The sequence below is a fragment of the Nomascus leucogenys genome, chromosome 6, assembly GCF_006542625.1.
Source record: "Nomascus leucogenys isolate Asia chromosome 6, Asia_NLE_v1, whole genome shotgun sequence".
NCBI classification, from domain to species: Eukaryota; Metazoa; Chordata; class Mammalia; order Primates; family Hylobatidae; genus Nomascus; species Nomascus leucogenys.
Window position 1 is genome coordinate 9896879 of NC_044386.1, and position 24768 is coordinate 9921646.

Genomic DNA, 24768 nt, shown 5'->3' on the forward strand with positions numbered 1-24768 from the left:
AGAGCATCCAAGGCCTGCGAACATATCAAATGTTCACTATGGGTATAACTGGAGTCTCAAAAAAAGAAGAGAAAAACGAAGCAAAGAAATTTTTGAAAAGACAATGGCCAACAATTTTTCCAAGCTGATGACACCAAACCATAGATAAAAAATGCTCAGTGAATCCCAAGTAAGATACACACAAAGACAACCAAACTTGGTGCATCACAGACACACTGTTGAAAAACAGAAATAAAGAGACAATCTTGAAAGTAACCATAGGTAAACAGAAACATTACGTACAGAGAAAAATGACAAGAATTATGGCTGACTTCTCGCTGTACACAATGGAAGCCAGAAAAAAATGGAATGCCATGTATAACACATTGAAAGAAAAAACTTTTAACTAGGAATTCAATATATAGTGAAAACATCTTTCAAAAGTAAAAGCAAAACAAAGACATTTTCAGAAAGACAAAACCTTGAGGAATTCATCTCCAGCAGACATTTACTATCACAAATATTTTCAGAAAGAGAATAAAACAGATAGAAACCCAGTGGGAAGAAATAAAGGACACCAGACAGAATGAACATTAGATGTGCATAATAATCTTTAAAAGATATTTCCTATCTTTCTTTAAACATCTTTAAAAGGCTACTATTAAAAACAGGAACAACGTAAGTGGAAGTTGTAGCCAGTGGTGTGTTGGAGCTGACTTACACTGGCATGCAGAGCTGACTGTTCATGTCTTCACAAGTCTATATTTAGTGATGTCACGTTGTTAGTTTAAAATTGGCTAGCTGGGTGTGGTGGTTCACTCCTGTAACCCCAGCACTATGGGAGGCTGAGGTAGGAGGATTTCTTGAGCTCCAGAGTTTGAAAACAGCCCGGTCAATGTGGTGAGACCTGGTCTCTACAAAAAAAAAATTTAAAAATTTGCTGAGCGTGGTGGTGCACACCTCTAGTCCACCTGGGAGGCAGAGGTGGGAGGACTGCTTGAGCCCAGGGGGCTGAGGCTGCAGTGACCCAGGATCATGCCACTGCAATCCAGCCTGGGTGGCAGACTGAGACCCTGTCTCAAAAGAAAGCAGGTGGGGTGGGGGGGCTGTGGTAGGAGTATTCACACCATAAGATTAGCAAATGCTACAAATCGGGGCTTTTGAAACTTTTTCTTGGAGGGCCAGGAGTTAAGTAATCACCAGCACATTATTTTTTATAGTATTGGTAGAAGTAAAGTATATGACAAAACACAAAGTGGGTAGAGTGGTAATTAGAAGTATACTGTTTTAAGTTTCTTAAGTTGTTTATGAAGTAGTAGACTAGTTTCTGAAGGCAGACTAAGTTAAAATGAGGGTTGGCAAAGCTTTTCTATAAAGGGCGAGATAATTAAGTTCAGTCCATTATTACTATTTATGTATTCCATTTTTGTAAACTTGCCTACTTGCTAAAATTTATTTGTAACCCCAAAATCAAACACACGTAGCACCTTCGTGGTCATTCACAGTAGTATTTTTTGTGACAATCAACCTGCATTTTCCCAGCTGAGGCTGAAGGTGGTGCTCTGCCTTCTTTCCGTTTTTATACTGACAAACTGTACACAATGTGCTTCTCATGACTTCCACGGTAAAGACACTCTTTTCATTTTGTTTTGTAATTAATACATATATTGGGGAAGACTCTTTGAGACTACGCAAATATCCTGTTGACTACGTAAATATCGTGTTTTTCCTCAAACTTTTACCCATTAATTCTGACATCCATCAGTGGATCTTGTCTACAACAATTACTATGCTGTTTGCCTCCTGGTGATATTCTAGTTACCCCCTTTCTTATACATTAAGTAACTGGAGTTCTTCTGTAAAAAGGAGCTATCCGTTCTCCTGGCTTATTAATTCGATTATTTATGTCAGTATGGACTCATGGATATTTATTTTACTGTACGGGTTAAAATCTAACACTGTTGGCTGGGCGCAGTGGCTCATGCCTGTAATCCCAGCACTTTGGCAGGCTAAGGTGGGTCGATCACAAGGTCAGGAGTTCGAGACCAGCCTAGCCAACATGGTGAAACCCTGTCTCTACTAAAAATACAAAAAAATTAGCCGGATGTGGTGGCAGGTGCCTGTAATTCCAGCTACTCGGGAGGCTGAGGCAGGAGAATCGCTTGAAACCAGAAGGCAGAGGTTGCAGTGAGCTGAGATCATACCACTGCACTCCAGCATGGGCAACAAGAGTGAAACTCCATCTCAAAAACAGAAACAAAAAAATCTAGTACTATCGCTTTGTTGCAAATTATTCCAGCTAAGGCCATAAGGAGATCCTTCAGCTGGGCTTCTATAACATTCTGCCCTGCCCCAAACCTTTCTGGAGAACTTTCTTATGTTCTGGCACTACAGTATATTCCAGGCTCATCTAGTATTTTTCCTGTCCTGGCCTGGAATCAACTACTTCTCCAAGGAACCCTGGTTCCTCTGACTGGGGAATGGTGTTTAGACACCACGGTCTGGGCCCTAGGGATGCTTATGGCTGCATGGGTGTCAGTTCTTTAGGCCCTCTCAGTGAACAAAGCTAGGAAACACAGGTATGACACTAACCCTCTCATCCATATTCATTTCTGTATATCTGTATAGGTATGTTTGTATCTACCATCCATCCATCCATCCATCCATCCATTCAGAACCATATGTTCATACGGATACTTCCAGTTCCCATCCAACAGCACCAAGTTCATTTCAATCTTCTCCCTTTCCTATTTGTAACCTCCTTCTCTGACAGTGAGGAACTTGGCTCTTTGTTTGTTGAATCCTAGTATTCACATAAGGCAATTTCGGAATTGCTAAACCATGCCCTTTAAAAAGCCTGTTTACTAACTGAAGTACACCATTTATGCATAGTTTTTTATTGTCTTTAGCCTTATAGCATCCACTTAAAAATGTTGTTTCCCAAAGTTACTTAGGTAACTCCCCACTCCCTTAAATATGGTTATATCAAGCAATTGCATTTCCTACTCCCTTCAATCCATCAGTGCTTGTACGCCATTCTGGGTTCCTCCCACCTCTTGGTTGATGTGAATTGTTGGCTTACTTGTCAGGTATGTGAAACAGTGCCATGGTTCTAGGTCAGAACCATGCAAAAAGACAAGATCAGGGAAGAATTGTTCCTTATTCCCCATTCCTGTTTCTTCCTTCATTCCACCCCTTTTCCATCCACCACTTGTCCGTGACCAAACCCGTTCTTTTCTGGTTTACCCCTCCTGTTATCCATTCCTTTTTAATATCTTGTACCAAGCCCAGTTCATGGAAGAATGTCAGGAAATGTTTGACATTAAACTGTTTTCTGTAGTGAACCCTGACTCCTGAAGTCCATTATATGTCTGCAGTCTCTCCTTTACATAATGAAACTGGCTACTTTATCTTATGACACTCAACAAAAGGCTTGAAAACCACCACTTTCCTTAATTGGGTCGGCTCAAGATGGAATCAAGCAGCCACGCACGAAAGTATTAGCTAATAATAATGAAGACTATTACTCTTCCTGGACATGAAGAGCCACCAGTAACTAGAACTCGGGTTGATGGAAATTCTTTGGCAGCATTTTCACATTTTGGCTATTTTTTTTTTTAACACAGCATCTCAAAACAACTTGGTAGCATAGGAAATTATGTTTAAGTCTGTGGAAAATGACAAGATTAAGGGAATAAGAGTTGCATAAACAATTGCAAGAAAAATAGCTAGTGAAAGTTGCAGGGTTTTTTTTTTTCCTGTCAACACAATAACATCTTTAATCTTCCATTTGTCCCTTTTCTCTGTAATCAGTACTTGATTTTCCAATTAATGGGGAAGGAAGCCACCAGAGATGAGTCAGTAAATTTAAAACTAGTCTTAAATGTCTGGCAAGGAAAAGAAAGTTTTGCAAATGTACATCTACGGCTAAGAAGGAAACAGGCATTTGGTGTTAGGTACTCATTTTCATATCTGAACAACACTGGGATCAAAATTAAAAAATATAAAACTTTAGGATCAGGGTAATGTGGATAGGAAAGTCACATGCCGTAAGACATTTTCAAGAGGATAATTAAGTGTTTTATACATTCTGTAAGTAAGTAGGCTTTTCCATACCTGAAGTAAAACCAGCCTAGTCCCCGAAACCTTATTATAAAGTGATAATTAGACCACCTACTGATGGTGAGGCTGCAAAAGGGTGGGATTATGGGTTTGAGGAGCATAGACAAGGTTATGGGCAACCCCAGAATCACTAAGTTTCATTTACAGAGAGATCAGGATTGCAGTCTATGTGGATCCAGGGACTTATGTGACATATCAGGGGCAAGGGCTTCCAAATCAAGACAGACTCAAGGCTGAATCCTGGCCAGGCCAATGACCGACTACATATCAATGGGCTGCAAACCTCCCTAAGCTTTGCTTTCTTCATCTCTATAATGGACACAGTAATACCAGCTTATAGGTGAGGTGAGCATTAAATTCAACGTGAAGCACTTAGCAAGTGCCCAGCACAAAACAAGAGCTCAATGGGTAAGCAAAGCCTCGTGGAGGAGCGTAGGGAATCCAGAAACTGTGACTAGCGCTGGAATGTTGGCGCTTCCACTTACCCACCGTGTGCCCTTGGAAAAGTCACTTCACTCTCAGAGCTGTTGAAGAGGGAGTAGTAATTCAGAATGGGAGTAATAGCCAATAATAAACAGCTCCGAGATAGGGATGATAACACACTGAGTAGTAGCACAGATCAAATGAATTAATATGAACAGAGCAGTTAGAACAGGGCCAAGCTCACTGCACTCTGTAAGAATGAGTGATGATGATGATTAACTACGATTATTCAATCAGCCCACTAGAGAAATGAGGAGTGGGAGTGCATGGTGATAAAAGTAAACTATTACACAGAGTACCAGGCCTGGTGCAGTGTGTTAGAAAGAGCTGTTTTGGCAACTTACATCAATAGCTGCAGAGTGTACACAGGCTTACCCCGTTCTGTAAATGCTGTGTCAAGTTGTTTAACCCACAGCAGTAAACAGCCAAGCCAAAGTCAAGAGGACAAGTGCTAACACACTCATCAGGAATGTATCCTAGCAATTTGGCTGCAGGGAACAACAACAACAAAAGCCTTGCTCATGTGCTTTGCAAACCATACCCTGCAGTCGGCCTGCTTCAAAATATCCGGTTCTCTAGAGACAGAGAACAAATCTTTAAGGTAAATAAGATGCTACAATCTACAGTGCTGGGGTGCTCAATCTTTCCTCTTCAACCGTTCATCCTCTGGCATATTTATTTAAATTGCTCATCTTCTAGAAAAGCTGCATTTCAACTCATGAAAAAAATCAATAGAAAGAAAACTGGTGGGCTGTTCTGTCCTTATTTCTAAACTTGCTAATAAATTGCTATCTCTGATTGTATTGACGCTGTGTTAGGTAGGGAACTAGCTATTTGTACCTTATTCCACTTAAACTCACCAAGAAAAGCATGTGTTTCATTAACTTTCCAGGACTTTTTTTTTCCAGGCAAGGCGTTATCTCTTGCCCTCTTTCTTCCTTAGGGAAACAGGTGGTTATGAAGAAGGGCAATGACACCCCAGGTTTCCTAGAGGGAAATTCCTACAGGCTTATACACTCTTAGCCTCGATTCCCAACTCAAGAATGCTCAGAAAATGGAAGGCTTCCTCGTAATTTATACGGAGGCAAAACTTAACCTGAAGTGACACAAGTCCCTAAATTTAAAAAAATTATCAAATTCGGTTTGAACATCATATACAAATTACAATATGCTGCCTGAGACCCCACTGAGGGTGCTATGTGGTATAGGCAAGGTTTTATTCTCCTAAAAGCAGTAATATCCTCCTAGACTCCCAAATTTCTCCATTTCAAAATAAGTCAGGCCGCAAGTCCTACAGACATACAATTGTGAACTTATAGGAGAGTTGCTGATGCTGTTATGTTCCAAACATAGCTTTGTGAATATAGTCAGTGAGAAAAATAATTCTAGCGTTTTCTTTTTTTGAGACAGAGTTTCGTTCTGTTGCCCAGGCTGGAGTGCAGTGGCATGATCTTGGCTCACTGCAACCTCCGCCTCCTCAGTTCAGGGGGTTCTCCTGCCTCAGCCTCCTGAGTAGCTGGGATTACAGGCGCACGCCACAACATCTGACTGATTTTTGTATTTTTAGTAGAGACAGGGTTTCCCCATGTTGGCCAGGCTGGTCTCGCACCCCTGACCTCAAGTGATCCACCCACCTCGGCCTCCCAAAGTGCTGGGATTACTGGCGTGAACCACCGTGCCCAGACAATTCTAGCATTTTCTTTAAACTGCCTTCTTTTAAAACCAGAACTGGGACTGAATCTTTACACTGCTAATCTCATGATTTAAAATGGACAGTAATCACTAATAATCACTCAGAAACGTCACCCAAAATGCTGTCCTTCCCTCACGTAGCTGCTCCGTAACTCATACTGTATGAGGTTTTATAGACAATACTCAACGGGGAATGCCACTAAGAAGTAGACAGGCAGGGTTACCAAGAACATGCACCACTTCCTCATGTGGGTGCCTGCTCTTGGCAACTATCCATTTGGAAGCCCAGCCCGCTGAGCACTCCATGAGAACTGGGTTGAAATTCCTGCTCCATTACCTAGCAAGGTGCATGATATGGGCAAGCTGATATCCTCTTTGGGGTTCTGTTTCCTCGTGCACAAACTGGGGAGAATACCACCTACTATTCAGGATTGCTGGAATGAAATGAAATAAAAGCACGCGCCTAATCCAAAGGAATCAAGGTTAGCTTCTTTCCACAGCCTCTCTCCCTTTCCACACCCTCTCCTCTTCTGGCCGAGACATCATCTGGAGACAGGCTGTAAGTAGAGAGCTTAGCGCTTTCTTCTACGTGGACGAGCTCCTGTTAGTGGTACCTGTTTGTGTATTGCAAAGTTGAGGGAAATGGATTCCTTTCAAGGTCCCTGAACCCAACTGGAAATCTGAACCTTTAAGGAAAATAGGTGTTGAGCGGGGGAGGAGGGGTCTGCAAGGAGACCCCTGTGCAGGCCCCAGGAGGGTTGGGAGCAGAGGTATCATATAAGGACACCCAGTCACTCATAAGGTCATGGCCTCGTAATTCTAGATCTGGCTGATGATCCGAGGGAGGAAATGCTTTAACCATTCTGAAATCAGAAGTTCTCGCCCCAGCTACGCAGACAGCCAGGTCCACCCCTGTGTTCAACTGGTGTCTCAAGGGTCTCCATGTGGTTTCAGTATGGAAGCCTAAGTTGCAAACTACTGCCCAGAAATTGTTAGTATTTGTTTCTCTGGAATGACAACAGAAACCTGGAGTACAAAAGACTCACAGGTACAAGAATTTGCCTACTTCGTCCACTCTGATGGTCCAGCCTTGGGGAGAGGGTGGCTGGCAGCTGTGTCCACCATCAGAAAACCAAGGGGCCACAGGAAGTTGCTCCTGCTTGGCTTGGCTTGCCCTGGCTTCCAGGAAGGAAGGCACACTGGCTAAACCCAGGCACCTGGGCAAGTGGAGGTAGGTCTCTAACTGTGCAGACAGACGGGGCACCAGCCCTGGGTGTGAGGTGGGGAACAGGGTGGGCTCGTGGGAACTGGTCAGGGAAGAGGACCTCTAGGGGCTCTATTTCTCCCCTGTCTGAGAACAAAGCCCCCTCCTCCCTGATTAGGAAGTGAAAAACGCACAGAACGGGGCCCCACATAGCCCAGGAGTTATCAGAATCATAGAACAGAGAACAAATGTTAATGATTAACCGAATAGGGTTTTTGGAAAACATGCTCAAGAGTCGCCAGCATCGTCCCACCTGGGGCTTTCCCATTCCTGGTCATCCTTGTCTTTCTCTTCTTTGGTGTCTCCAGTATGTGGGTGTTTCTGCACAATTCGCATTCCACCAGCTTTCACTGAAATGAAAACAGAGAGGGTGGGATTAATGTGGAAATGGGGCTGCCTGTGGATCAGGGGGACCAGCTGGAAAGGTTTTGGTTGCTCAGTGGCCACAAGTTAGTCTGGAGAATCTGGCAATGAAAAAATCTGATTAACTAGGGAAGGTCAGGGTTGTCGGGGTAAATTCAAAATGATACATCACTCAACATAATCTCTTACTACAGATCTGCTCAGAAACTTTCCAAGGCTCTTGTTTTTCTATCTGGTCACCTTTCAAGTATTTTGTAAGAGCAGCAGTGTAACGAGGGCACAAACTACATGAAGAGAGTGGCTGCTGCTTTCAGTTCTCCAGTCTCAACACAAGGGCTCACCTCAACCCTCCCCTGTGAAATTTACTATCTCAAATATCGAAGATGTTTTTGATGGGGTGATATGGTGATGGGTGACATGGGACAGCTACTGTGCCTTCACAGAGCCCAGGCAAGTGGCAACAAAACTTCTTGCAGCTTTGCCCAAACTGTGCTGTGAAACCCTACTACTGGCAGATGGTAACTTAGTTTTAAAAAACAGCTTTATTGATATGTAATTCATGTAGAATACAATTCACTCATTTAAACTGTATAATTCGATGGTTTTGAGTGCATTCAGAATTGTACAACCATTGCCATAATCAATTTTAGGAAATTTTCATCACCCCAAACAGAAACCCCACACCCATGAACAGTCACCCTCCATTCCAACCTCCCAGCTCCTGGCAGCCAGTCACCTGGACTTGCTTATTCCAGACATTTGATGTAAGTGGAATTATAAACTATGTGGCCTTCGGTGACTGGCTCCTTGCACTTAGCGTGTTTTCAAGGTTCATCCATGTTACAGCACATGTAAGTATCTCATTCCTCTTCTTGTCAAATATCCTATTGCATGGATATATCACATCGTACCTCTCCATTCATCAATTAGACATTTGCGTTGTTTCCACTTTTTTGGCTATTATGAACAATGCAGCTATGAAGAACTTATACATAAGTTTTTGTATGGACATATGTTTTCATTTCCTTGAGTATATACCAAGAAATGGAACTGCCAAGCCACATGGTAACCCTGAATTTATCCTTCTGAAAACCACCAAGCTGTCTTCCAAAGCCTCCACACTATTTCACATTCCCACCAGTGTGTGGGTTCCAATTCTCCACATGTTCCCGACACTTGCTATTGTGTGTCTTTTTAATTATAGCCATCCTAGTGGGTGTGAAGCGGTCTCTTATTGTGGTTTGATTTGCAATTCTTTTATGGCTAATATGTTAATACTGTGTTGTAAGGGGTCGGGTGATCTAGGATCTAATAAGAGTGGAAAATGCTAGGTTGAACAAAATTAAATAGGTTTCCCCAAGAGAGACCTTCTTGGCCCTTAGTGTGCTACCCTGCATGAGGAAGACTTACGGGAGGCATAGAGCATGCCGGCTCTCCCCAGCCTATCTGACCACACAACTTTTTTTTTTTTTTTTTGGCTATCATACCAGTTCTCCTCCATCAGGGCTACAGTGTTCCATGCAACATAATTTGGAAATGCTGGCTGGCCCTAAATCCAAAAAGCCAGCCTCACATGGTGGCCACCAGCATGCGTTTTGGGGTCAGCACGCTCCTCCATGCCCTCAGCTATGTGGTCTCAGACCAGCGTCTCAGATTCTCAAAGATTCGCTGCTTCATCTGCAGAAAGGAGATAAATCTCCTCAGACTGTTAAGAAGAGAGAGGCGTTTGGGAGAGTGGGGCGCTGGCTAGAAAGCAGGGCCGTTTTCCTTGCAGTCATTGGCCCCTCAGGCTCTGGATGCAGGCCTTACTAAGCTTTACCCTTCAAGTCTCTGAGTCTCTGCCACAAGACGGCTAACATCATGATATAGTCAACTTGCCACACCATGTCCTCTGGCATTTTAAACTGAGTGGACCCTGCCGAGTCACGAAAACCCAGGCCAACTTTCTTTATGCTGCTAATGAATGGGAAGGAGAATGGGAGAGGCAGCCTGGGGCTTACATGCTTCAGGTGTACTGGCCTTCAATTTCCCTAGGAGACTTGGCCAGCCCCTGACTGGAGGGAGATGGTGACGTTTGCTCTCAGGACCAGCACTGCCCCAGCAGCTGGCTGTTAGAAGAGGGCAAAAGAGAGCAAGGAAAATGAAGAACTATGTTTAAACCATTCCTCTGCTGGCTTGGGTTTAGAACTAAAATCTCCCCGCTGCCCACGCCTCTTCTCAACGGAGAGGACATTCTACTTAGGGCAGAAGGAAACAGAATCCTGTTCAGTAATCCTCTCAAAAATCTCCTCTATACCCCACCCATTGATTTTTAATCACTCTATTTTTCATTTCTAGAGCTTTTGTCTCAAATTCACCAGGTATTTGATGGGGTCTTATTATTTTCATGTACGTTCAATTCCTTTATATATTTAATCATTTTAGTTGTACATCCCATTATTTGATTTTCTGAAGTCCTCTGGAGTCTAATCCTGCTGTCTGTTTTTGTCTGTGGATTCTTGCTCTTGTCCTGGGAGACTTGGAGGAGGAATCTGTCTTCACTGGGCTTTACCAGTAAGGATCTTACGGGGCCTGTGATGCAGACAGCAACCCTCTGGGGAGATGCTACACGTGTTTTCGTCAGGCCAGGAGTATAGGTGTCTGAAAATCCTTTTCAAGGCAGATTTCTCAGAAGACAAATTGCCAAACAGTACAAATACGGGCTGAACTCATGTAAAAGCAAGGCTTTGTTTACAAATTCTTAAGGAGACTTCTGTCCCCATGTGGAGCCCAGTCTGACACAGTCTGGCTTCCTGGCCCTCCCAGGGCCACCGGGCACGTTTCCCTCTTCCACCTTTCCCCAGGGGTGTGGCCTCTGATCATCCAACCTTGGCTACTCCCTGCCTCCTGTGGGCCCACCTCTCATGTTAAAGGTCTGAATTTCAGTTCCTTCTTCGTTTTGGGTTTCCAGGAATTCCTTTCACTTCAAGGTCAAATTTTTTTAAAAAAGCAAAAAGCCAAAGACAAAACAGAAAAGACCTACCATTTGCAGGCAGCTTTTTAATCTAAGATTAAAAAGATTTCCCAGCCTATGTAGTTGGCCTCCCGATCAGAAATGGAGACTGAAAATACAATTATCTACACCTTAGGGACATTTTTCACTCTCTTGAAACACAGGATCTCAGAGTTATGAATGTTTTGGGCCTAAGGAAGAGCTTAGAAGAACTGTCCCACTAAATGTTTTTTAAAAATTAATTTCCCTCCCCGCTCTATCCCACCTCTTTCCCATGCTCATCAGAAATTGATGAAAGATGCTATTATGGGCTGAATAGTATCCCCCCAAAATTCACAGGTTGAAGTCCTAACTGACATACCCTTAAATTGTAATTGTATTTGCAGAGAGGGTCTTAAAAGATAATTAAGTTAAAATGAGGAATTGAGGTCAGGCTCTAATATAATAGAAATGGTGTCTTTATAAGAGAAAGAGACACCGGGGATGTGCACACACAAAGAAATGGCCTGCGAGGAAACAGCAAGAAAGTGCCATCTGCAAGCCCAGGAGAGAGGCCTCAGGAGAAAGCAGAGCTGCCGACACCTTGATCTTGGACTTCAGCCTCCCAAGCTGGGAGAAATAAATGTCTGTGGTTTAAGCCACCCAGTCTGTGGTATTTTGTTAAGGCAGGCCAAACCAATAATACAGATGCCCATTTAAAAATGATCTCTGAATCTTTCCAACTTGGCACACATAAAACTTTTAAACTGTAACTCACAGATGTGTTCATAAAGTAAAAATAAAAAGAGCTGTGCAACTAACTACAAAGAAAACTAATGATGAATGTTCAGGTGACATTTGAAAGGATCAAGTCTTCTGAAGCTCCTGCAGGGCAGCCTGTCCACTCCTCCGCTGAAATAAGCACACAATGTCAAGGCTCAGTCACCCAGCATTAGCACTTGCATTTAATTTAGTTTCTAAAAACAATTAACTTCATTAATCCCTCTCAGTATGTTTGGTGATTAATGTAGCAATAAAAAGTGGCAATAATAATAATAACTCAAAGCTGAGACAGATTCATTTTAACTTGCAATACTGCCAAAAAATATGACAGCACATATTTATTGTGATTGTTGTATCACTGTCTCTAGAACTCTTCATTTGCAAAACTACAAAAGAAGAATTACTTTTGCAGAAATCTTTGCAGAATTATTTGCAAATCAGTATTTTTAGGAGAAACAGAAAAACCTTAGATTTTTGTTGTGGTGGTTGTTATTCAAATGAGAGCTTCAAATGCAAAGAATAAGCTTCCTCTTAGCAGAAGTGCCGTGCAGAGGGTAAGAACACAGATGCTGGAGCCAGAACCTTGGTTCAAATCCCAGCTTTGCCTGTGTGTGTGTGCGCGCATGTGCCTGTGCATAAGTGTGTGCACATGTGTGCATACGTATGTGCTTGTGTGTGTGTGTGTGTGGCTGTGTGTAGGCAAGTTGCTGAAGCTCTCTGTGCCTCAGGGTCTTCCACCTATGAAGAAAGAGTGAAGAGTGAAAATGTTCCCCTCTCCCAGGGCCAGCTGAGGATTACTGAGTTAGGACACATGAAATGCCTCCAACAGGGCCTGGCACACAGGATGGGTTCGACTGTTAGCTAGTCTTATTAAATGGGTTTTTAAGTTAGCATTTAGTACTTAGAGAGGCCTCTGGAGTCCTCAAATCATTGGTGCTTTTCCAGCTCTTCACCTCTCTTCACAGCAGTTCCTTAAAGAGCACTGCCCTACCGGTAGCTGGGGAATGAAGGCCATGCCCTGTAAAGCACCTGCCCATCGTGGTGCTGACCACCACCAGGACCTCTGTCATTACATCGCCACCTAAGTGAGGAAGCTTCGGGAGAATCACAGATCCAACTTCTGCTCCTCATCACCACTCTGTGGCAGGCACTGCTCTAACCACGTGGAGTCCATGCATCTTTCACTGTACAGCAGCCCCACGGAGTAGATCCTGAGGCAGGGAGAAAGGGAAGCCAGGGGCCTCAAATCGCACAGCTGGCAAGCGGCAGACTGGATTCCACCCTTGATCGTAGGTAAGCCTTTCCTTGCTCAGACTCCTTCCAGGAAACAGAGCACCATGGCTTCTGAGAGTAACTCAAAGGAATGGCCTACAGATAGAGCCAGGCTATTACACTACCTAGATAAGGGAAGGTGAGTTTGAAATGAAAAGCTCTCTACAGAGCAGCTGCCTGCGCAAATGGGAAGGGGCGTGGAGGAAGCTTTACCTATGGTCACATCTGGGCGGTAAGCAAACACCAAGGAAGCAAATGACTATGTGGGACCCTGGGCCAAGCATCTATCCTCAGGTGTCAGGATGCCTGGCTGTAAGACGGAGTCACTGGTGGCTTGCTATCTGCTAGTGCTCAGTGGCGCACTAGAAAATGCTACTGCGGGAAGAAGAAAGGGGAAATACCAGAAGAGTCCCATAAACCAGGGAGCAGTTTCCAGCAAGGAGCTAGAAGGGTTGTTAACTCACACAAATGTCCCAAAAGCATTCACTGCAGGTACTGGAGTATGACTCGCAAGTATATGCTACCTTTGTTCCTGCCTGAGAAGAGCTATTGAAATGTTATTCAAAGGGAAGCTCTTCTACGTAAGAGACAAAAGGTACTGAGGACGGTTCCGGTGGAAAGAACAAAACAAAACAGAAAACAACCAGTGCTGCAGGTTATGATTAAACTGAAGGATCTCAGGTAGAGCAATGTAGTGGCAGGTAAGCAAAGGGGTTGGTGAGATTAGGTGGGTAGAACTTCCCAATGCAAACAGAGCAAGGGACTATGGCCTATCTTAGTTAAGAAAAATGACTCCACCAGGAGAAAGGAGAATCACTGGCAAGTGGAGACTCACATCTATGGAAGCCCACGCACCTGAAGGTGGGAACCCTAAAAAGTGGAGAGGATAAAGGGGTGAGAGGCGGTAAGAACGTATGCAGAGAGTGGGTACTGACAGTCTGGCCCAATAACAGACATGAGTTATAGAAGACCCCAGTGAGAACCTTGCCCCCAGACCAAGTGGACCCCTTACAGGAAATTTCAGGTGTGCATATATAAGGTAGAAGTAATGGTTTGTGCTAAAAAACGAGCCAGAGCCCCAGATACATTCCTGAATTTGGACTCTTGTTGGCTTCATACTGCTATTCTGTGCTCAGAATCAAAGACTGTGAAGGTGAGAAGGCTCTTAAATTACACGGAGCAACCCCATTAAAGAATGAAGTTCAGAGACATAGTGGGACCCCCTGGGCCATGGTGCTTTGACTCTGAACTAGTAATGCCTAACTCCATCTTCCACAGCAGTGTGTGTTCCATGCATGACATAGTTTCTGACCCAAAGGACAAAATGAGTACTGACTGGGCCAGGATGTGCACCCTGCCGGACAGCTGACTGGGCCCCTTTCAAGCTGGGAGGTACATGGAGCAGCTACATGTGTATCCTTGAGCGTAGGGAGGCTGATTTCAAAAAGTTCAGGGGAAAGTAGGATCCGCTGCCTGGAGGTGCTTTGGAAAAGCTGGCATTGGGAATTGGTTGAGGAAAGGACTAGTCAGGTGTTCGCCAGTCTCACTCCCAGCTTCCCCGTAGTTGGATTGGGGGCATCAAACTAGGTCCTGCCCAATAGTATGGGGAAAAGTGACTTTGGTGGGCAGCATCATGTCATTATGTCCCCCCACTCTGGAACCTGTGAGTGTGCTGGGCTACATGGCCAGGGGAAATGAGGGTTGTAGATGGAATTAAGGTTGCTTATCAGCTGACCTTAAGCTGAGGAAGAAGAAGGGAAACTGCTATTCTGTGCTTAGAATCATAGACTGAAGGTGAGGAGATTATTCTGGATTACCCAGGTGGGCCCATGTAATCTCAAGGGTCTCTAAATGTGAAAGAGGGAGGCGGAAGAGTCAGGGCTCTGGGTGTGTGATGTGAGGATGTGACTGGTCATTGCTGCCTTTGAAGAAGCTTTCCTTGGCTTGTGGAGGAAGGCGCCATGAGCCAAGGAAAGTCGGTGGCCTCTAGAAGCTGGAAAAGGCAAGAAAATGGATTCTCCCCTGATCCTCCAGAAGGAACCAGTTGCCCTGTGGATACTTTGATTTTAGCCCAGTGAGACCCATCTTGGACTTCTCACCTCTAGAACTGTAACATAATAAAACTGTGTTGTTTAAAACCACTAAGTGTATTGTGATTTGGTACAGCAGCCATAGGAAACTGATGTGATGATGCATACCACTTGTGGGCCACACCATACGGACCCCAGCATGGCGACCTACACTCATCCCCTCTGCAGCAGCCACACATTGAAAAGCTAGTGCTATGCAGCAAGGGGTGTCTGGGCCTCTGAATTGTTCCATGTTAAGAAGACCCCCCCAGGAGAGAAATAAACCTGGATTAGTTCGGCCATTGAGAATTTAGGTTGTTTGTTACAACAGGAAGTACCATTCTCTATACCTAATCTAGTACTTTATACAAAAGTGAATATTCTCTATAGAAACAAACAAGATTTCTGAAGCTGGGAAGGGAAAAGCAGTCACAAAACCAAGTAAGAATGCACACGGCACTGGCCGAAATGAAAAGGACACTCACCAAAGATGTTAGAAGTCACAGATAACCAAAAATGGCTAGGGAAGGCTGGGCGCAGTGGCTCATGCCTGGAGTCCCAACACTTTGGGAGGCCAAGGTGTGCAGATCGCTTGAACCCAGGAGTTTGAGACCTGACTGGACAACATAGTAAAACCTTGTGTCTACATCAAATACACAAATTAGCTGGTCGTGGTGGTGCACATCTGTAGTCCCAGCTACTCAGCACACTGAGACGAGAAAATCTCTTGAGCCCAGGAGGCCAAGGTTGCAGTGAGCCAAGACCATGCCACTGCACTCAAGCCTGAGAGAGACCCTGTCTAGACAAAAAAAAAAAAAAGGCTAGGGAAGAGGTGAAATGCCATGGGCCACCTTGACAGAAGGCTTCTGAAAAAAGCATAGTAACTAAAGGGTCTTGTTTTCCTTGGCATGTTGGGAACAAAGCCAGACCTCTTACCTGGACCCTTTGATCTCTGGTCCTGACTGGTCGACACTGGGACTATGCTTAGCAAATCTGTGACTGCAGGGTTAATAGAAGACAAATTAGTCTTCCGTTTCTAGCAATGGATCATCTGAAAGTCTTTCTGCAGGGAGGTAATTCAGGGAGAATTACACTAGACTTTTGAAAGGCATCCATAACTCATCTCTGATGGATCAATTAGTATAAGAGAGAACTAAGTTACTTTGAAGTTACTAAAAAAAGTAACATGGTCTATTTTCCATTTTACTTGAAACAAATACAATCGTGCTTATATTTCCATTTAATTCACTTTAAGAGGGGATGTAGAGTTTGCTTTTCAAATAAAATCATATGTAAGATTAGTAACACTCAAAGCTATCATGTAGCAGATTTATGAGAACTCTACTGACACACGGTTTTGGCTCCACTGGGAAATGGAGGGGAACAGGGCCAGCAAAATGTATTTAACAAAGAGATTTTACCCATCTCACTGCCACAGACTCACAAAGACAGGCAGAAATGAGTAATAGCAAAGCTCATAATTAGGTCCTCTTTTCTGCTGTGGAATGCTATGGCTGCTGTTAGATGAAACAGAAAGAACCTTGCTAATTCTAACTCTGCTAATCTGCATTTGCAATAACTCATCAAACAAGCAGTCTCACCCCATTTCTCTGCAAATATTTTGTAGTCAAGAGCAGTGGTGACGTCTCAAATCATTAAGGCTAGATTACTTTTACAGAGGACTGCAGACAACAGCACATTTGCCAGGACGTGATGCAGTGCCATCCATCACTTGTAAATAACAATACCTGTATTTGCACAGCACCTTTCTCTAACACTCTTCAGAAGCCTTTACAAACTGCCTCATTCATCTCCCACCTTGGGAGGAGGCACCTGGCCAGTGATGGAGTCGTCTGTGGGGCTGCTTAAGTTCCAAAAGGCAACAGCCTTTCCGGCCACTCCCACTGGGTCACTGGCTCAGGGGAGTTGGCAACAGATACTCCAAACAATTGGGTCAGGTTTTCTTTTTTTTTTAGACGAAATTTTCACTCTTCTTGCCTAGGCTGGAGTCCAGTGGTGTGATCCTGTCTCACCACAACCTCTGCCTCGCAGGTTCAAGCGATTTTCCTGCCTCAGCCTCCATAGTAGCTGAGATTACAGGCACCCACCAGCACACTCGACTAATTTTGTATTTTTGGTAGAGACGGGGTTTCACCATGTTGGCCAGGCTAGTCTTGAACTCCTGACCTCAGGTGCTCTCCCCACCTGGGTCTCCCAAAGTGCTGGGATTATAGGTGTGAGCCACCGCACCTGGCTCTGGGTCAGGTTTTTAAATGGCACTGTCCTCGGTATCTCAACAGTAAGATGACTGGTGATTTCATGAGTTAAACGTGCCAAGTGCTTAGAAGTGTGTCAGCACATTGTGACACTCAACAAACTTCATTAGTGTTTCTACCAGTCTGCTGCCTGAACCGGCCAAGAGGACCACCTGCATCCCTGCGCACAGTACAGAGAGCTCAGAGCGGAGGAAGGTGTGGGCCCGGTATGCTATGGGGTGAGAAGAGGCCCTGGGGAAACTCAGGAGTGCTTATTGAGTATTTTGTGCTGCTCCTGGGAATAAAGAGATCAAGAAGACCCAGCCCTGGAAGCAAGAAGACAGGCAGAGAGATGAAGGTTAGTGCACGAAGGAAAACGAGGGGATTGTGGGGAATGTACGGGAGGAGATATGGGCCAGACAGCAATTAAAGAGAAGACACAAAAGAACATTTAAGATAGTCACTGTAAGAGAATTTGATTATTTCTGATTGAGCATTGAGGCACAAGTCTGTTATCCAATTTAAGCACTTAATGAAAGCATTCTCAACATTTTTAAGGCAGTGATTTTGATTTATGAACTGTGCTCTTGGCTATCCTTGATGATTATCCTTTATTGCAGTGGGCTGCTTTTTTTTTTTTTTTTTTTTTAAACTATCTACCCTTCAGAGCTGCCTACTCTCCGGCAATGCTAGACTAAACAAGAACACCGGAGCTTCCTGCCAAAAAACGTTCACGCATGGTCCTCTGTAACACATGGGAAAGCGCATTTGAGGGGTGCTGTTGGCAATTGAGGGGTGCTGTTGGCATTTGAGGGGTGCTGCTGTTGGGCCCCTCCTCTAACTATGGTCTTGGAGACAGATGACAGATGGTGACAGCCACCTGCAAGAGCTTACCCCATAAGTCTAAAGGAGCTGCCCTGAAGTCACTAGAGGAGTTTACCTGTGGGATGAACAGTGCTGGTACCCTGATGCTGAAGCGGGACGTGTGACTCACTGCAGCAAACACAGCCCCACCCCGCGACTTGCCCCGAGGCCCAAACTTCGCATTTCATAAAGGAGAAAAACTGAGCCCCAGTGAAGCGTGAAGTGATGTCTTCAAACTTAGAACCCAAGCTCACTGCTACACTAGCACAAATAAGCTGCCTCTTCCCTCCTCAGGGGTAAATAAACTACTTACTCTGTAATTCACAAAGCCTAGCTGTTTACTTTGCAATTCAAAGAAAACCAGAGTCCAGCAAGGAATTTCTCCCAGGGAGTGAGTATGTACAGTCTATACCTCTGACCTTAAAAATCTCCATATGGGCACTTTGGAAGGCTGAGGCGGGTGGATCACCTGAGGTCAGGAGTTCAAGACCAGCCTGGCCAACATGGCAAAATCTGGTCTCTACTAAAAATACAAAAATTAGCCAGGTGTGGTGGCAGGAGCCTGTAAACCCAGCTCTCGGGAGACCGAGGCAGGAGAATCTCTTGAACCTAGAAGACAGAGGTTGAAGTGAGCCAAGATCATGCCACTGCACTCCAGCCTAGGTGACAGAGTGAGACTGTTTCAAAAAAACAAAACAAAACAAAAAACTTCCATATGGGTGTGTCTCTGTATGCAATTTAATTACTGTACTTTGGTTCTGTATCATTCCAACAGATATGCTTTAATGTAACCCATGTCCTGGGGAGTGCAGGGCCAGGGCAGACGGCTGCTGCAGTTCCTGGAGGCAGCCCTGCCCCGGGTGGAAATCAAGGCACTCCTCCCCACGGTGGACAGGGACCCGCTGTGGTAGAATGGAAGTCAGTTATCCTTAAAGGAAATCCCATTAAAAAAAAAATCTCCCTTTGACGTACTTTTTTTCTTAAAACCAATGCAACACAAATTCCCCCAAAGCCTATTTTCCATCACAGTGGAATGATTTTCTAAAACCCCATGCCTCTTAAGTCCTCTGGCATCAGTTAGACATTTTTCTTTCCTAGTGCCAGTCAGTTGTGTTGTAGAGAGCCTCCGTCACCACTGAAAAATATTGCCTACTTTGGACTGCGACATATTTAAAGAACCGCTCCTATTCACTGTGCTGGGGCAGAGAATTCCCGCCCTATAGTGGAGGGCAGCAGAGAAGGATAATGGGAATCTTTTTTCTTTTTTTTTTTTCTTTTTGAGATGGATTCTCGCTCGCTTTGTCGCCAAGGCTGGAGTGCTTTGGCTCAATCTTGGCTCACTACAACTTCTGCCTCCCGGGTTCGAGCCATTCTCCTGCCTCGGCCTCCTGAATAGCTGGGATTACAGGCGCCCGCCACCACGCCCAGCTGATTTTTCGCCCAGCTGATTTTTGTACTTTTAATAGAGACGCGGTTTCACCATGTTATCCAAGCTAGTCTTGAACTCCTGACCTCAAGTGATCCACCCTCCTGGGCCTCCCAAACTGCTGGGGTTACAGGCATGAGCCACCGCGCCTGGCCAGGAATCTTTATTGTCAAGAAAATGGCACAAATGTGCCACCAAAAGAAGCCATGTTTCTTAAAGAATTCTGTTCCTAGAAGACTGAGTTTATGACACTAAGGCGTGCTATTAAGACCCTGAAAGAACCTCATGCATCCATACATTGAGGTGACCTGGCTTCTGAGACCCAAGGCCTTTGATCTTCTCACCAGTGTCCCTCCATATGGGCCGACTGCCACTGGAAAGGAGAGTAGAAACGGAAACAGACCAGTCTGGACTGAGTCCAAAGTGCAAACAGGAACTGTGCCCAGAGAGAGGAGGAGGTGGCAGAAGCATGAAGGCTGCTTAGATCCCTATGTTCTAAGAAAGACCGCTCTGTCCTGGCTTTAACTTCCTTGGCTCAGAAGTTTAGGATTTGCTCAAAATGAGAAAAAGCAACTTTGAGAAAAAAAAAATCTGGATGTGGAAGAAACTGGCGGTGAAAGTCATATTGAGTGATTAATGATAAAAATTATTTCCGCTCCTTGGTTCTTGGGTCGGTATGAAACGCTGGCGGCCTCTAATTAATCATCACCATGATATTAACACCACTGACTTTTCATTCCTTCTGTTACTTTCTTTATAGCCATCTGTACCCTCTAAGTAAATATTATCCGCCAAAACTTTGTTATAAGTTGTGCAACAGGGTTCGCCCAAGGAACCAGAGCCTGCGCGCAATCGCACAGGTACGCGGCGGCCCGCGCTCCTCAGGAAGAAACGCTTCGCCGCCGCCGGCAAGCGGGGCCGAAGCTCCGGCGGGCTCGTCCCGGGCCTGGGCGCCCGACCTCTCCGCGGCCCGCGCCCCTCGGGCGGGCATCAGGGCCCGGACCCCGTCTCAGCGCTCGCCGGGGCCCTCCCCGCGGAGTCCCCGCCCGGCGCCCCCGGGTTCGAGCCCGCCCCCGGCACCCGCGCGTGGAGAGAAAGGGGAAACGAGTCAGTACCGGCGGGCAGGTGTCCAGCTTTAGTCTCTAGTTTCCCTTCGGGAGGCGAAGACATGGCGCGGCGGGGCTTCCGCGGGGCCGAGGCGGCGGCGCGGTTCTCGGGCCGGGAGGGAGTGCGCGAGTGAGCGCGGGTGTGAGTGCCGGGGAGAGAGCGTGCGGGAGAGCGACGCGCGCGCGCGCGTGGGGCGCCGGGGCCGCGCAAGCCGACCGAGTGCCACTGCCGTTAAGGGGGCGCGGCCGCCGCGCGCCGACGTGGCGCAGCCAAGCCCACCCACGGCGTGCGCACTGACGTCACCGCGGCCTGCTAGCCCCGCCGGGCCGCGAGCCAAGCAGACGGTGCATGCGCAGCCGGCCGCGCCACGTCGGATGCTGTGGCCGAGGGCGGAGGCGGTGGAGGAGGAGGTAGGGAAGAGAGGGGGTGAGGGAGTGAGAGGGAGAAGGAAGGAGAAGGAGGCGGGGTACCCGGCTGGCTGCGGGAACTGGAGTTGCGGGAAGTTAAGTAGGGCCCAGCTGAGGATGGTTGCTGCAGCGAACGCGCTCAGCCGGGCTCCTGGCTACGCGGCGAGGCGCGTGACGGCGCCCCACAGTGCGGGCCAGGGCTGGGGCGTCCCGGCGGGGAGGCAACCGTACCCTGAGGCCCTCAGCCCCTGCCGCGGCAGCGCCTAATGAAGCGCAGAAAGGAGCGCCCAGATGGCAGCGACGGGGGCCGAGAGAGCAGGAATTTGTTAAAAGACGATGCGAGGGGAGAGCCTGCTTTCTGAGTGAGGGCCAGCGCTGGGGAACAGAGACGGTGGCTTCTGTCCCTCCCTCCGCCGTCATTATGAACCAAAAATAAAATTCTAAGCCCTGCAGCCAACGGATGGGCCCTCCCCTCCGCCTGTGGCCTTCTGAGTTATCTTTTTATTTATTATTATTTTTTATTTTACTATTATGCTTTAAGTTTTAGGGTACATGTGCACAATGTGCAGGTTTGTTACATATGTATACATGTGCCATGTTGGTATGCTGCACCCATTAACTCGTCATTTAGCAGTAGGTGTATCTCTTGACTTTGCTTTGTAACATCCAGGATATTTCTTATTATACTATGTAGTGTAGGCTTTAAATTAATTTTAATATAATTTTTTTGACATACATACACATAAAACACTTGAGGATATACATATCTTGAAATAAAAATGATAGAATATATTTTACACACACATATACACATATGTGCGTGTGCACACACACACACAAGTGAGGGATCTTTGGGATTTCATTGGGCCTCAACTTATCACTCAGTGACAGTTTCAGGCATTTTTCAGAAGTAATTCGACAGCTAATAAAGAGCATGGAGGTCCATTTTAGCCACATATGAGGTTATACTTTAGTTAACAGTATTTGAAGAAAAAAGTAACCAGGCTGAACCTTGGCAATATATTGCTCTTATCTTTATTTAAAAGTTAGAAAATAGAAACTGCAAAAAAGATGAGAGTAACACAACCATGAATACTGATTTTCTAGGGAATTTCGAATGCTTTGTAAGTTATTTATAAAAAATGTGTTTTAGCAGAGAAATGGGGAGTGGTAAGGATAATTTTATGTCTAGCTCTTGCACTGAGTCATTATTTGACCTTGTGCAAGCTACTTACGCATTCTGTAATTACATTTCCATATTGGAGGCCATAATACCTACCTTACTTGAGGATTCAAATAGTTATTCAATATTACGTCTTAGCATTTACAGCCCTCGTGCTGTACTATGTGCCTCCTAAAGGTACTTTTGGCAATCTCAGAGTTTTGATAGCATTAGTGACACCATTTTTCAGAAGGGCTGTTTTCACAGGCTTTGAAGTGAAGAAGGTCTCAAAGAAGAGACTGTTGGCCCAGGTTATTTTTTCCTCCAAAGGAGCGTGTTCTATCTTCTCTCACTGGCCATATGGATGTTTTGACTACATTTAAGAAAGAATTAATTTTTATAAATACGTTTTTTAAAAAATACAAAAAAAAATACACTTTGGAAAACCTAAATAACAGATTAATGTCCAAAGGAAAAAGCAAGTCACCACTTCTCAACAATCCTACCGGCAGGTAAAGTTGACCACTTGTAACATTCTGTTGTACGTCCCTCCAGGCTTCCAGACGGAAATAGACAAGGATTCTTTTTAGCTATCTTATTTTGTAAATTGTCCCTTAATTTGTGTTTGATGTTTTTCTCATAGTTAAAAACAGGAGTTACAGGTTTTTGGAAGGAAGACCATAGTGACCTTTTTTTATCACATTATGTTAAGGATACATGTTATTAATATGACTAATCACTGAAGATGTCAACCTGATCACCTCATGACAGAAAGAGTTTTTAAGTATGGCTATTTTATTAGATTTAAGTTAATTTATTGGTGAATTCAGCTCTATAATAGGACTCAATATGAACATGGGCTAAATTCTTTGTATCATAACCTTAAAGTTCCCCAATAATTGCTAAGAGTCTATATTAACAAGCCTATGCCTGGTCATGAGTCTGGAAGATACCTCTGGGCTCTTGCCATCTCAGCTTTATTTGCTCTGACTATTCTAGGGTTAGAGATGGCAAGTAATTTCCTTAAAAAAATTTAGAGCTTTTTTTTCCTGCTGAAATTACTTGGTTTTCTTTTTAGACCATCTTTCTTCTCAGCAAGTGATTTCCTATAATTGATTAATTATTCCATTCAGGGTGAAGTATCTGTGTGTGACTTTGCAGGCTAGAGAGGGTTGTAAATAATGACTTCTGTCGGATCCTAGTCCTCAGTGTGTTTGCAGAAAAGCCAGCTCTGTTCTTGCTCAATTTTAGACAAGGTCCGAGCTTGGGATATACAATTGCTGTTAATCCAGATAAGAACAAATCCCAAAGCCATCCTTCAGGTTTGGAGGGACCCTCTGGGGCACCATTCACAAGCTTTTCACTGACACAAATTAATAGAATGCCTTTGGCCATGGAAAAAATAAAAGAAAACATACAATTTCAGTAGCTCACTGGAGACTTATGACATGACTATTCATGGCCTTAACAAAGAACCACAGGGCATTTGGGTAAATAAAAGCTACACTTAGCATTCCAGGCAAGGTTGTGGCAAACGTATAGCTTGACATGACATCAATCAGCACAAATATTGGGGAATAACATGCTGGGTCAGGCTTAGTTTGGGTTTGGCTTATTTACTGTTCCTCTGTCCCTTAAGAATGTTGTTGTTCTCCTTTTCTTTTCCCTTCTCTTTTCGTTTCAGAAGGAGAAACCAACTCCAAGTTCTTACTGGAATATTTACAGGGTACTGGAGGGGCTCACGGCATTAAGGAGAAGGCTCCGGCAGCCTCAGAAAGAAAGAAAACTAGGGAAGCTCTGGAAACACCAATAAATGACCTCTGTCTAGGACGCTGCTGGTGGATGACTCAGTGTGATGGTTCATTTCATGTGTCAGCTTGGATGGGCTATAGGGCGCAGGTATTGGGTCAAACATTATTCTAGATGTATCTGTGAAGCTCTATTTTAGATGAGATAGACGCTGAAATTGGTGAACTTTGAGTAAAGGAGAGCACTCGCTATAATGTGGGTGAGCCTCTTCCAATCGGGTGAAGACCTTAGCAGAAAAAGACTGACTGTAGGCGTCCCAATCTCGTGAGCCAACTCCTTAAAATAAATCTCTCTCTGTGTGTGTCTTTCTCTCTCTCTCTCTGTCACACACACACACACACACCCTATTGGTTCAGTTTCTCTGGAGCACCCTGACTGACATGCTCAGTTATGACTTTCCTCTCTCCTGGATCTCCATTCCAGACCTGATGCAGAGAGCATGCAACATTCTTGGACCTGAACCTACTTTGATTCAGGTGCTATGCTCTACATGACCTTCCTGAGTGTAAGCTGAAGTGGAGAGAACATTTACAACTTAGTGAGCTAACCAAGCAGCCCTGTCAACTGACAACCAGGATGGATGGCCTCACACCATATCACATTTGGCTATACTCTGTCCTCTATCATAAGTTACTGATCCTCCTGCCAGGTTTTTCTGAAATTTGACTTCAAGAGATGAGGGCACTCCTATTACCCAGTGTTTTACCCCAGAGCCTGTATTTACCCATTAGGAATGTAAC

General features: G+C 44.9%; 1 protein-coding gene and 1 long non-coding RNA gene across 2 annotated transcripts in view; one reads left to right on the forward strand and one right to left on the reverse strand.

The window, feature by feature from the left end:
• Window positions 1–20924, reverse strand: part of DAP (death associated protein) — an 82493-nt gene extending 61569 nt beyond the window's left edge. The window contains exons 1-2 of the mRNA XM_003263164.3: window positions 20659–20924; window positions 7794–7890 (exon numbers count right to left, since the gene is read on the reverse strand). Of these exons, the coding sequence (XP_003263212.1) occupies window positions 7794–7890; window positions 20659–20713 (152 nt within the window). The 5' untranslated portion in view covers window positions 20714–20924. The remainder of the gene's footprint in view (window positions 1–7793; window positions 7891–20658) is intronic.
• Window positions 20925–20997: 73 nt separating this feature from the next.
• On the forward strand, window positions 20998–24049 carry LOC115835373. Its single transcript, XR_004030339.1, has 2 exons — window positions 20998–21060; window positions 23904–24049. It is a non-coding gene; the product is annotated as an uncharacterized LOC115835373 (long non-coding RNA).
• Window positions 24050–24768: the final 719 nt, after the last annotated feature.